This window comes from Suillus subaureus (genome assembly GCF_016647635.1).
Source record: "Suillus subaureus strain MN1 chromosome Unknown BJ212scaffold_344, whole genome shotgun sequence".
In the NCBI taxonomy this organism is placed as follows: domain Eukaryota; kingdom Fungi; phylum Basidiomycota; class Agaricomycetes; order Boletales; family Suillaceae; genus Suillus; species Suillus subaureus.
Genome location: NW_024538900.1, coordinates 2,711 through 15,708, shown reverse-complemented (window position 1 = coordinate 15,708; position 12,998 = coordinate 2,711). Strand labels below are relative to the sequence as shown.

The 12,998-nt window shown below is 46.7% G+C and overlaps 2 protein-coding genes across 2 annotated transcripts; both read right to left on the bottom strand.

Annotated features, from left to right (window-relative positions):
* Window positions 1-253: 253 nt before the first annotated feature.
* Window positions 254-1,188, bottom strand: BJ212DRAFT_611478 (uncharacterized protein). The gene is made up of 5 exons (XM_041343653.1): window positions 1,157-1,188; window positions 882-1,082; window positions 659-818; window positions 389-517; window positions 254-327 (listed from the first exon to the last, which is right to left on the bottom strand). Exons 2-4 carry the CDS (start codon window positions 949-951, stop codon window positions 406-408), a joined length of 342 nt encoding a protein of 113 aa, XP_041185185.1. The 5' UTR covers window positions 952-1,082; window positions 1,157-1,188; the 3' UTR covers window positions 254-327; window positions 389-405.
* Window positions 1,189-1,716: 528 nt separating this feature from the next.
* Window positions 1,717-2,361, bottom strand: BJ212DRAFT_1411621 (uncharacterized protein). Its single transcript, XM_041337490.1, has one exon. It carries the CDS (start codon window positions 2,339-2,341, stop codon window positions 2,036-2,038), a length of 306 nt encoding a protein of 101 aa, XP_041185184.1. The 5' UTR covers window positions 2,342-2,361; the 3' UTR covers window positions 1,717-2,035.
* Between the last annotated feature and the right edge of the window lie 10,637 nt (window positions 2,362-12,998).

Here is a 12,998-nt window from a genome sequence, read left to right as displayed (position 1 = left end):
GACTGACCGTTTACTGCATGTAAAAATGCGGGACACACTTATCTGGCCCGTAATGTCTTGGCATCTCAATCGGCAGCCTGTGCGAAGAAGATACGCATTGACTTCTTGAGCGCCTGCACAAAGAAGGTAGCAGTCAAACCTTGTCACTACATCCCAAATTAAGTCTGAACAAGCGCTAGGCTAGTAGAAAATATATTTATCGCGAGTCCTACATCGTGCCGACATAGCATTAAGTTGCAATTGATGTGATAAGGGGCGCCGATTACGTGCCCATGAACACAGTCCAGCACTCTCTGACAGCCATCTAACATGGGGTTCTGAGTCTCACTGAACAAAACATGATTTAGTTCACATCCACAGCGCATAAAAAACTACCAAAATTTGATACCTGCAGTTCAAAAAGAGTCACAGAGACGCCCTGGCCAAGAAGTTCCTCGGCGCTACATAGATGCATCTCATACTCGTAAGTGAATCAGAATGTTCGAGAAAGACATTGAGATATTCGAATGATGGTGATCTGAGTCAGTATGGAGTTAGACTCATCTCGGATCCATCTAGCAACAAAAAAACCCATTCGCATCGGAATATCCACATGAACAATATGCGCTAGGCTATATTGCGCATTTTCGTCATATTGTAAATTCAAAATTGCACTTACAGCACATCGAACCTCAAAGTTTTAAAAGGGTGACTCACAAGGTTCGAACTTAAATCCAGTATGTCACATGATACGTTCCACCAGTTAAGGACTCCCGTAAAATCATTCAATCGTATATGTAGAGACAAGACTTCAGAACATGCAGAACATTTGACCGCTGCTTTCATATCGATAGATTATATCAGGCAGTCTGTATCCTGACACACCAAAGGGTCCCACATACCGGCTTGCTTATATCCAAAGCTCAAAGCTTGTATGAAAAGTCTTATCCAAACAGGTACCCCGAAGAGCATGTTCGTGAGACTTGCTCACGCCGTAATTTGAACCATGGACACAACCTAGCCCTAGTAATGCATCCAGAGCGAGGTGCCCTCATTCCTTTTATACGCACATTCAAAGGCTGGAATGATTGTCGTCTGGGAGACTGATTCAGAAGACCAAAATCCGCGAGCCTTTCGTCAGCGTCTACTACATCAGGCAGTTTGTACCCTGACACACCAGGGAGTTCCACATTTCGCAGCTTTTTGCTTTTATCAAAAACTGAGTTCGGAGCTGATGGAACACTTCTATGAAAAGTCTTATCCGACGAGTCGGAGTCATTGACCGAGTAACAAATTATTACGGACCTCTTTAGTAGTTACACGACATGTTCAAGACTCGAGGGGTGTATGATGGGACTCGCTAGTAACTGGAAGCGTGCCGGGCGTCGAACTTGAGCGATCGAGCGTAAGCAACAGTGAATGCTAAGAACGTTGACGACACAAGTCTTGCAGTTCTGCGCTGAACGAGAGATTCATTGTGAGCAATCAGACAACCACGGCAAGATCGAATACCCAGCTTGAAATAAGGGATAGTTGCTCTGTCGCAGGTACAACTCGCGAGCTTACTACGATGGTTACGTCGGAAGTTTGAGCTATATTACTAGGGAGGCTCACAGTAGGTCGCTTCTGCTTCTGCTTCTGCGTCCATAATAAATCGATATTTTCACATATACAGCAAAATAAATAGAAACTAAATTGAATATACCATTTCTGGCCATCCCGCTCGGAGTGCGCTAAGTCGCATTGTACTCTACTTTATACTCTCGCATGGCTAAATCGAAGAAGATACAGAATCTACCCGACATTCAGTGGAACGAGAACGAGCACTCGCGTATATGGAAACTCATCGCGGAAATCAGTGCAAAGGCAAATTACAAGGTCTTGTTTGGTAAAAAAGATCAACATGAGGTGAGTGCGGATATCTGAGTTACTAGTACTAATTCACGGAGCCATCAGAACACATCTGGCGAGACGAAGGCCAGCGTTTATAAACGTATTGGTGCTATTGTCCTACCAGAGTGCTACGAGATTGATCCGACGGCAACCGGTGACCGTGTCAAGAGCAAACTTGAATCGTTGCGTTGCAAAATACCTCTGGAGAGACTCGCAACATATTGACAAAGCGGTGGTGGTCAGCTGGACTCTGTGCCCATTCCCATGCAAGGTGTAGACTGCTGGATTTAAGGACCGGAGGGCGAGAATTCAGGTAGCGAGCTTGTTGTATGGCTGATATGCAATTTATATCTGTAGTAAGCTCTTGTGAAAGGTCTTCGAGTGTCTGTGCAGGTCGAAAGAGTGCTTGAATAATCATGAAAAAGATATAGGATTCTAAGTATTGCTGATGTAGCGAGCTGCGAGGCATGTGTAGTATGGGTTAGGGAGTTAACTGCTTACATAACACACCACTAACCCTTGTCCCTCACGTGTCAGCAGAAGCAGAAGCAAACGCAGAAGCAGAAGCGACCTACATACTGTGAGCTCCCCTACTGTATCATACAGATCAAAATCAAGTTGAAGTTGAAAATGCTGAAATTCACTTGAAATATGTCCGCGTGACCTTTACATATAATTTTCTGGAGACGAAGTGCTGCATACTAAGTAGATGACCGACATCGGACCAGTGACTGGTCCTACAAGCAAAATATAAATGATGCGCTGGTATAATATTGTAATACGAGTGAATGAATGTGAATAGATATGTAGCGATCCTCCAGCGTAGTCAAGTCCATCCTACATCATACCATCTACCGCGCCATAATTGCCTGTGTCTTAACCCCTGCCTCATCTATGGCCTGTTGGAATGCAATCATGTGCTCCTCCGCAACCCTACTGCAATTGAGATCTGCGCCTTCCTGCTCCCACCGTTCAATACGTCCACGGCTGCGCTCCGCCCCTTCCCATTCCCCACGTAGTCCACCAAAACGGTTCTTCAGCGCACGAATCCGCCGACCCGAATCTGCTGTAGCAGCTCCATTCACCTGTGCCTGCTCTGATATCGTTGTAAGGGATGAAAGCAGTGCCGCTGTATGTGTTCGCAGCTGCACCAGGTGCGGCAGTGGTGCAGCAGCACTGGAGGGCTGGGGTGCAGCGAACGAGGGCTTTTCGGGTGACGAAGGTAGGGACGGTGCATAAGACGATTCAAGCTCGTCTTCCTCGGCGACGGTATCTAGCTTCGTCGGCACAGGCTCGGTCTCGGTCTCGCCCTCGTCAATATCATCCAACTCACAAAGGACATCATTCCCACCGACCTCTGTCGAAAGCCGGCGAAATTCGCGCTCATACGCAATGAGCTCGCGCACCTGACTTTCCCGTTCTTTTGTAGCTTCGTTAATGGCACGGACCATGTCTGATGCCAATCTTTCCAGGACGTGTGCGCTTGGAGCAGCGTCCGAGGTGTGTGAGAAGGATAAAGTAGGTAGAGCGTCGATGGCGCGTAAATGTGCAAGGAATTGATCTGTTGAAGCGAGATTTTGTGCAAGGATCTCCATGGCATCTTGCTCTCGTCTTCTTGGGATAAACGGGTCATCGCCATCGTCCCCATCCATACTGTCTTCTACATCTTCATCGGTATCCTCATCAGCACTCCCGCTCCCGCCTAGTTCGTCCGCCAAACTGGAGCCCCCCATCTCATCAGCTAGGCTTCCTCCAATCTCATTCGCCAGACTATCCCCTGGTGCATGCACTTCACGCTCCTCATCTCTACGTGCGCAGTCATCTTCATCAATGCCTTCCGCGCCTTCGTCATACTCAATCCCAAACTCCTCCGCGAGCATTCGTGACCCGCCTCCGGGTTCAGGCATTAGTGCAACAGCGAGTTCATGTGCCAGAGAATGTGCCCCATTTGGCATGGTCTGATCTAGGGACGAGAGTGGTTCGGATGCCCGCATCGACTTACGCGGCGATGAGGACTGGTGTCTAGCGTGCGACATGGTGCCGCTCGAATCTTGAATGGGTGGTATAGTGGGTCTATAGAGTACGCGGACGCGTATCAATAATGCGATGGTATCTTGAATGAGCGAAGTGATTTCTACGCAAGTACTTGTCTAAAAGTACTTTGTGGTTGTCTAGCCGTTATGACCCAGAAGTCTAGATTCAGTGGTAGTGGTTGAGAGTGAAAGGAGACAGAACTACGGCTTACTAATCCTATTATCCTTTGCTTTTCTCAATCACCTACGATACCATCTTGTCCATACTTTGTCTGTCCATACTCACTGATACTCACCGACCGTCCTCTCTTCCTGCATCTAGTGACCGATCCTGGTGCTCCACACTCAATTAACATCTTTTTCTCGCAATTTTATTCATTTATTTATCCTACTCACGATGGCTGGTTACTTCTCAAACCACTCGCAATTCCAGACTCGGTTTGCAAATGCAGCATCTAGCACTACCACAACCACAACTACTACTACTACCACACCCGCCATCCCAGCAGAGACACGTCCCCGACCCCCTACAAGTAGGCATTTCTCCACATCCGTCGCACACCCGCCACACGAGGAGCGCGACCGAGGCGTTGACGTTCCCGCACCGCTACCCGTTCACCCTCTCCGGAATACGTATGTTCGTGGCTTCCTTCCCATTCTCATCCGTGATTAACGTCCATTTCCCCAGGTGGGTCTTCTGGTTCCGACAACAGCGCGCTCCGGGGAATAAAATCACTAATTATGAAGAAGGCATCAAAAAAATTGCTTCTTTCTCCAGCGTCGAATCTTTTTGGGGACTTCAAACTCACCTTTCGCCTCCTTCTGCGCTCTTGCCTACTACGGATTACCTCCTGTTTCATGCGGGTGTTCGCAGGCCTGTATGGGAAGACCCCCTGAATCGTGCTGGTGGAAAGTGGATTGTGCGATTGCGTAAGGGGGTGGCGGACAGGGTGTGGGAGGACCTTGTTATGGGCGTCGTGGGTGACATGTTTGATGAATGTGGCACACAGGGGGAAGGGGAGGATGGTGGGTGGCCAGAAATTTGTGGTTGCACCATCAGCGTGCGCCAGAGTGAGGATATCGTGAGCTTGTGGAATCGCGTCGATGGGGATGCCAAGGTTCGAGAGAAGATTCGGTGCGTTTTTTGCAATTTCTTTTCCGCGATTTCAACGGTCTAATTGGTGTGGTAGGGACACCTTGCGCACTGTACTCAACCTTCCTCCATCGACCATCATGGAGTATAAATCTAATAACGGTGCGGTTTTTCCATCCCCTTCGCGGCCCGTCTTAATAACGTAACTACAGACTCGATGCAAGATAAATCTTCATTCCGCAACTCCGCGATTGAGAGGATGCCGGTTATCGCTGACGCATCGTGACAGCCTTTTTCGTGTGATGGCACGAATGCTGATCATTTTATCCTGTGTTTTTGGTGTACATGCAACATCACACGAACGTAATATCTTCTTGGTATCCTGATTTTCTTACCAGTATACAAGGAAATAATCGAATACGAAACGAATCTTGAATTGTAGTAGCAGACAGTTACGGCCTTGTCTGTGTTACTTCAACACAGATAGTTCATTGCTCTCAAGCCAAGCTGATTTTACTGCCCATACATACAAGACTGAAACGAGTATAATGACCCTAAGCTACAACGTTTCGGACTGCATATCCAACTTGGTGGAATTTTCGCTGCCATGAAACTCCGCGGCGTTGACCTAGGTGTAAACAACCTATCTAGCGGAATCGCGGGCCTCAACTTCACCAGTCGGATATCAACATGGCCCTTCCCCACAAGAATGAGGAGTACGGTACCGAAGTGTACTGGTGAGTAGTTAGGTATCTGCCTCTGAGATTATATACTCACCAAACAATCCATAAAGGGACAAGAGATACGAGCAGTATGTCTTCGTCTGTTTCTTGATGAGTTATGAGACACCGTAGATGAATCTTAGAGAAGCTGAGGATGCCTCTTTTGACTGGTTCAAGACCTATGCGGATGTTGCGAATGTCATTCGCAAGCTCATCCCCAATAGAGCTGCACGCATCCTAATGCTCGGTTGTGGAAATTCAAAGTTTTCGGAGGACGTAAGTCTTTCCTCTTGAATATGCCATGTAATCTCGTGAGCTTAACACCTGTGCTAACAGATGTGGGAGGATGGGTACAAAAACATTGTCAACGTTGATGTATGTTTCTTGCTGTGATGGTCTTGATTTACCTCATATTTCTCCCAAAGTATTCGCCCGTTGTGATCGAGAAGATGCGCAACCGACACAAAGATATGCGCCCAGAGGTGACATGTAGTGACTTTTCAGAAATATCGGAAACACATTTTAATACTTTGACAGGGGAAGTGAAGGACGTCCGAACTCTAGATGGTCTAGATACCGCATCCTTTGATGTCGCCATCGATAAAGGTATATGATGAATTTTAGTTGCCGTTATTCGGAATCTCACGCTTTCCGGTCCCAGGAACAATGGATGCAATGATGACGTCTTCCACTGACGTCTGGGTATGTTTAATCATCATGACAACATACGACCTACTGATGACCACGTGCACAGGATCCACCAGAGCAAGTCATCAAAGACTGCACAGCAGAGGTATCTCAAGTCATACGGTGAGTCACTTCACATCTTCATACTTTCTGGTCTCACGAGGACTGGTAGTGTGCTTAAGCGCAATGGCATCTTCATCTACATCACTTTCGGACAACCACACTTCCGAAAACGATATCTCACTGGTGCACATATAACACGAAACACTTCACTTGAGATCAACCAACTCGGAGAGTCTTTCCATTACTACATGTACACCCTGCGGATGCTATGATGTTTCTTCATCAAAGGATCACACATCTGTCCGCTTGATTGTGTTTCCAAGATCATGACGCCTATATACGGGACATGTGCTTATATGTACTGTACTGAGCACCTACCTCCACCTAGTGCCCGCCACCGTGTCACCAAGTGTCAGTAATAGATGTGGACAGTATGTCGAATTAGGAAATCCAAACCCCTAACTAGCGCCGATAATACTTAATAGGTACCACAACCTCGCACACAACGTCACCAAACGTTAACGTTCACTCTTATCACCACGATTCACGAGGAGGCTGATATCAACCTGCAATGCCTGTTCCAAGACACCATGAGCAATTTTACTTCACTTTCGTCACATTTCTGGTGAGTTGTTATCGGGCAGCCATACAGCAGCTCACTCTGTCTGCCCCAGGTCGAGGACTGTCTATTCAGAGTGCCTCGTGACACACTAGAATCGCAGTCAGACATCTTTCGCGATTTGTTTCTACTGCCTGTTCAAGCCGATAAAGCTGAGGGATATTCAGACACAGATCCTATCGTTCTCGAGGGCATTCTGAAGGAAGAATTCCAGTCTCTCATGAAGGTGTTGTATCCCATGTGAGAATCGCTTCACGGATCTGTCACTTGGAATCTGATCATGATGGCATTTTGCCTTTGCAAGGCCACTTACCCGCTTACCACCTTCTTCGGATGGACTTCCAGCGACCCTTGAAGAGTGGACGGGCATATTGAAGCTATCCAAAATGTGGAGCTTCACCAGCGTCCAGGAATTTGCTATTCAACAAATGGAGCCTATACTTGCTGCGAGACCTTTAGATAAAGTTGCACTCGCTCAAGATTATGGGGTCACAGAATGGTTGGTCCCGGGTCTGCTACAACTAGCAAGGAGAGAAGAGCCAGTTGGACTAGAAGATGTACAGAAACTTGGACTGGATACTGCGTTAAAGCTTGCCGATATTCGGGAGAGTGCACAGTCCACTATGCCAACTTGGGCTGGACGGTATTATATGAATCCCATCGACCGTTCAGTTGACATGCCCATCATCACTGCGACTGGTCCTCGAGGATCTACTTTATGTGATTTTACCAATCGAATCCGTCAAGTATTTAATCTACAGGAGTGATTTCAAATTCCAAATTTTATATCTTACTTTAGTGTATATTCTAACATATGTAAGGACAGAACATTTGATCCCGCGGAAGCTCCTCCTTTTGCAATTGTATACCACCTCCCTTTAAATGCACGCGTGTCTTCTGAGCTCCACATGCATCGCTTCTTGGACCGGTACCAAGTGGCACCCCGGTTAGGACCCCGAAAACCAGACCCCAACATCGCGCCCAACAGCGCCTACGCCGTCAAACGGCGACCCGCCGATCACCTCGGCCAACCCCAAACCCCATAGAACTTACTTCCCAATAACTTTTACCCTCTCTTCAACTAATAATATCCATAGAAATGGCGCGTGGCGGCACTCCAATGCCACCACCAATCTCGGCTCCTCTCACTAGAAAGAACAAAGCTACTTCCAGTAAAACCCTACTAACCCCAAGCAAAACCCTAAAGGAATACGTAGAAGGTGCAGACATTAGGACGGACATTACCACCGTTCCAGCAGTGAGAAAGTTTTTAAGCACCAATGGCTTGATCCTATCAACAGGTGGAGGCACCCTTGAAAACTTAACCCTTGCTCTGTTTGAACTAAGCCTATCCCCTACCTTAGGGGCCACCCATACCAAAGCCTTAAGGGCAATTGCTATTATAGCCCATGAAATCGAGCAAACCATAAACACCAACAAACTAGTAGAGAAAATAGCAGCACTCATGGGTGGACCCATAGCAATGCTAGACAAAAAGGTGGAGGCACTAGCAGAATTCACAGACAAGCAAACAACTGCTCTAGACAAGGCCATGAATGAGGTGCATGACCATATCACTGAATCATTGAAAGGCATAGAGAAAGCAGTAGAGGGTGTCATTCAATCCAAGATCACTGAGTCGAGCACAAAATGGTCTGAAGGACCCAAATCATATGCCAATGCCACAAAGTCAGGGATGCCTGCACCACTAACCAGAATCCTAGCATGTAGTGAAGCACAGGCAGGACAAATCCTCATCAGCAAAAGATTCATCACTGGCGTCAACTCCCTCTGAGAACTTACAGAGGCACAACTAGTTGCGAAGGCCAAAATGGCCATCGAGTTACTCAAAAATGCAGGAACAGACCTCCCCTCCAACATGGCAATCCTCTCAGCAAGAAAACTTGTTCATGGCGGCATTCTCTATGAACTCAGCAACCCGGAATCAGTGGCTTGGCTTAGCATCCCAGGGAACAGAAGCAACTTCCTGGAACAATTTGGAGCAGAGGTAATCATAAAAGACCGCATGTACCACCTCATCATTGAAAATGTCCCTGTATCCTTCAACCCAACCTCTCCAGTGGCGACCTCAGAAATTGAAAGGAAAGGCGGCAGGTGCTAGTCCTCTCTGCATATGTGTGATAGAGAGGAGAGCCTTTTCTTCCTTGTTACTGACCTGAGATGAGCTGTCTTGAGAATGTTTCTCACAGTGTGTGAAGAGACAGGGAATGTGATGGTGGAATTGATGTAATAGGTGACCTGGACAGCATTATCAGCCTTTCCTGTAGTGATATGTTGAATAATAGCCCTCCTATCAGTAGAGGTGAGCTTGGATGGATGCCCTTCACAGAAGTTTTCCTTGTCTGTGTGACTTTCTTTGATGAACTTGGCCACAGTGGACTTGGATACTCCAGTTCTAGAGGAAATTTGACAAGCAGAAAGGCCAGAATAGGAAAAAGAGAGGATATTATCCCTTTGAGCAGGGGGGGTGGCTTTCATGGTGAATATAACCATGACATATGGAAATTTTTGGTTTGTATAGTTAGATATGGTTTTAAAATGACATAATGACACCACTTTATAATTTATTTAATGGTGGCATGATTGTTATGGTGTCATAAATGATGATTTATATAATTTTAATATGTGCTCAAAAAACTGTCCACATGAGTCATGATTTTGTAAGCCTTGTATCTCCACCATATCTCCTCTGATTCTCACGATGTGGTGCTCAATCCAAAGCCCTGAAGCAGCACTACAATATGGTATTAGCATGTCACTGGGGTCTTTATGTATTCTCACACAATATTGTAAATAGTAAAAAATGCAAAAACATGTGGACAGTTTTTTGAGCCACTGTAGCTTGTATACAGGAACTTTACCTCAACCCAGTCAAACTCGCCAACGCCTCAAATCTGGGTCGCTACTGGGACATAATCTATCCGACACATCACCACACCAGCCCAGACTGCACCCAAACGATCATCCTCATCAACAAGCGACTTTTGAAGAACAAATGGCATGCAATAAAAATCAACTCCTCAAATATCATGGCAATCAAACTACTGGGCCCCTTCGGAAAGGTGCATATCTATAATGTATATAACCCATGCGACCACGACAACGTCCTCCACTTCCTGGAACATCATATGCATACTGAACATAATGTACACTGAAACCACACTAGAGACCATGCTCAAGGCACAGAAGACAATGTGGAGCACATAATCTGGATGGGAGACTTCAACCGTCACCACCCCATGTGGGAATTAACGTGTAACACTCACCTCTTCACAGCAGATAACCTGAACTCAGCAGGTACACTAATCAACCTTCTAGCACTGTACAACCTCACCCAAGTCCTCCTGACTGGCATCGCCACACTTGAGGCCTTGAACACAAAGAACCAAACCCACCCCGACAATGTGTTCTGCTCAGAGGCCCTCATGAATGCTTTCACCCAATGTGAAGTTAAGTACCATCTAAGACCAGTCATTACCGATCACTACCCCATTATAAGCACCCTGGACCTCAACCCCAACCACACAAATCCAACCCCACGCCTGAACTATAGAGAGGCAGACTGGGACCTAGTCAATGAAGCCCTAGTGACACAACTTGACAACATCGGACAACCTACCGAGCTCACTAACTGAGACCAGTTCCAAGAGTTGCTGACAGCACTAACAGGAGCTATACTCAAGACTGTAGAAGAGCAGGTCCTGAAAGTCAAGCCCTCACCGTACTCAAAAAGATGGTGGTTGAAAGACCTGGACCAAGAACGCAAGCAAGTCCACAAGCTCAGCAAGAAAGCAAGGAACAAGCTACTTCAGAAAAATCACCCCATCCATGAAGAATACTGAACAGTGCGCAACCAGTTCTCGGAAAATATCAAGAAGGCTAAGGACTCACATTGGGATGAATGGCTAGAAACGCTAACTGAGACAGGCATTTGGAACTTCCACAGATACGCCACAAGCAACCCAGCAGAGCAAATCCACACAAGGATAACGACACTTCAAGACCCTCAACCTGCACCCAAAGCTAACGTGAACAACATGCAAGATAATGAACAAAAAAGCCAGCTCCTATACAAAACCTTCTTCCATCCACCCCTGGACAATGACTTCATAGACCCCAACTATGAATATGAACCACCAATATGTGAATTCCATCCAATAACTGACCAGCAAATCCACAGAGCAATTGCGAGACTTGGTCCACACAAAGCCCCAGGACCCAACAGAATCAGCAACATAGTATTCATCAAATGCGCTAACCTACTCGTTCCTTATCTAGGCCCTATCTTTCGCGCCACCTTCCATCTCAGAGTCTATCCAGATGAGTGGAAACAGTCCTCGACCATCGTCCTTCAAAAACCAGGATGCCTGGACTACTCCCTCCCCAAAGCATATAGACCGATCACCCTTCTTGACTCAATGGCTAAGATCCTTTCATCTTGTGTAGCAGACGATCTAACATATATTTCAGAACAGCACAACCTCCTCCCCCCAATGCATTTCAGAGGATGCCCAGGCAGAGCTACCACCGATTCACTCCATCTCTTAATGAAGTTTGTCACTGATGCATGGGCCTCTAAGGACAGTTCCATATCTATTCTCTTTTTGGATGTTAAAGCAGCCTTTCCTAGTGTGATAGTCAATAAGCTACTCCACAACCTCAAGAAAGCACACCTTCCCCAAGAATACATAGACTGGTACTGTTGCAGACTGTCCAACCGCAAAACGACACTATCATTTGATGACTTCAAATTGGCTCCCTTCGACGTTCAAAATGGCATTGATCAAGGCTGCCTGCTCTCCCCCCTTGCCTTCATATTTTACAACACAGATGTCCTAAGAGTTCCAGACCCCAAACCAAGACAGGGAGAAATGGGATTAGGCTTCATAGACGACATAGCCCTCCTGGCATGCACAAAAACATATGAAGAAGCCAACAACAAACTCAAGAACATGATGGAAAAACTGGGGGGCGCCTTAGAGTGGAGCCACGAGCACAACACTGAATTCGAACTAGACAAGACTGCACTGATCTGCCTGTCAAGAAAGCACACCGCAGATGGAGACAACCCCGGAAAATCGAAACCTGTGCATCATCCCTCAATCACAATAGGTAATCATACCATTAATCCCTCACGCTCACATAAGTTTTTAGGAATAATAATCAATGAAGAACTGCGCTTCAAAGAACATGCCGCATACGCCTTGGCAAAAGGCACAAAGTATGTGATGACATGCCAGAGAATGATCAGAATGATGAAGGGCATGAAGGGGAGGTGGATGAGGAAACTATATGGAGGAGTAATCATTCCTAAGATGTTATACACAGCTGATGTGTGGTGCACAGACCTCATCTCAAAAGGAAGGGGCAAATCGGGAGGCAGAGGAGCAAGGGGCTTTGCATCACAGATGGCACGAGTCCACAGGATGGCCACTATCCTAATCACTGGGGCAATGTGTTCCACTGCCTCAGACCTACTTGACGCACATGCTGATACTGCCCCTTTTCAGCAAATCTTGAGAAGCCAATGCCACCACACCACACTGAGACTGGCCACCCTACACACAGACCACCCGCTACATAAAGGTGTCGCGTCAGCACACCAATATTTAGCAAAGCATGACTTCATCAAACAGAAATGACTCCCATCCCTGATACACAAACTTTTCCACAAATTCAAGATCAACCCTAACACCACCGAAACAATCCTCCCCATTTGCCACTACCCCAAGTGGACCCCAGACGTCGAAGTGCAGATAGCAGAGTTGAAGGAAAAGTCACTCGAGGAAGACACAAGAGCGGGAGAAGAGCTAAGGGTGTACTCAGACAGTTCAGTAATAGATGGAGGCATAGGAGGCGCAGCTGTGTTGATGGAAGGGGAGAGAAGA

Coding starts and splice junctions, on each gene's coding strand:
- BJ212DRAFT_611478 (XM_041343653.1), bottom strand. CDS start 951: ATGCTCTTCGGGGTACCTGTTTGGATAAGACTTTTCATACAAGCTTTG. Junction 819..881: donor CTTTGGATATAAGCAAGCCG/GTATGTGGGACC, acceptor TCGATATGAAAG/CAGCGGTCAAATGTTCTGCA. Junction 518..658: donor ACTTTGAGGTTCGATGTGCT/GTAAGTGCAATT, acceptor ATACTGACTCAG/ATCACCATCATTCGAATATC.
- BJ212DRAFT_1411621 (XM_041337490.1), bottom strand. CDS start 2,341: ATGCCTCGCAGCTCGCTACATCAGCAATACTTAGAATCCTATATCTTT.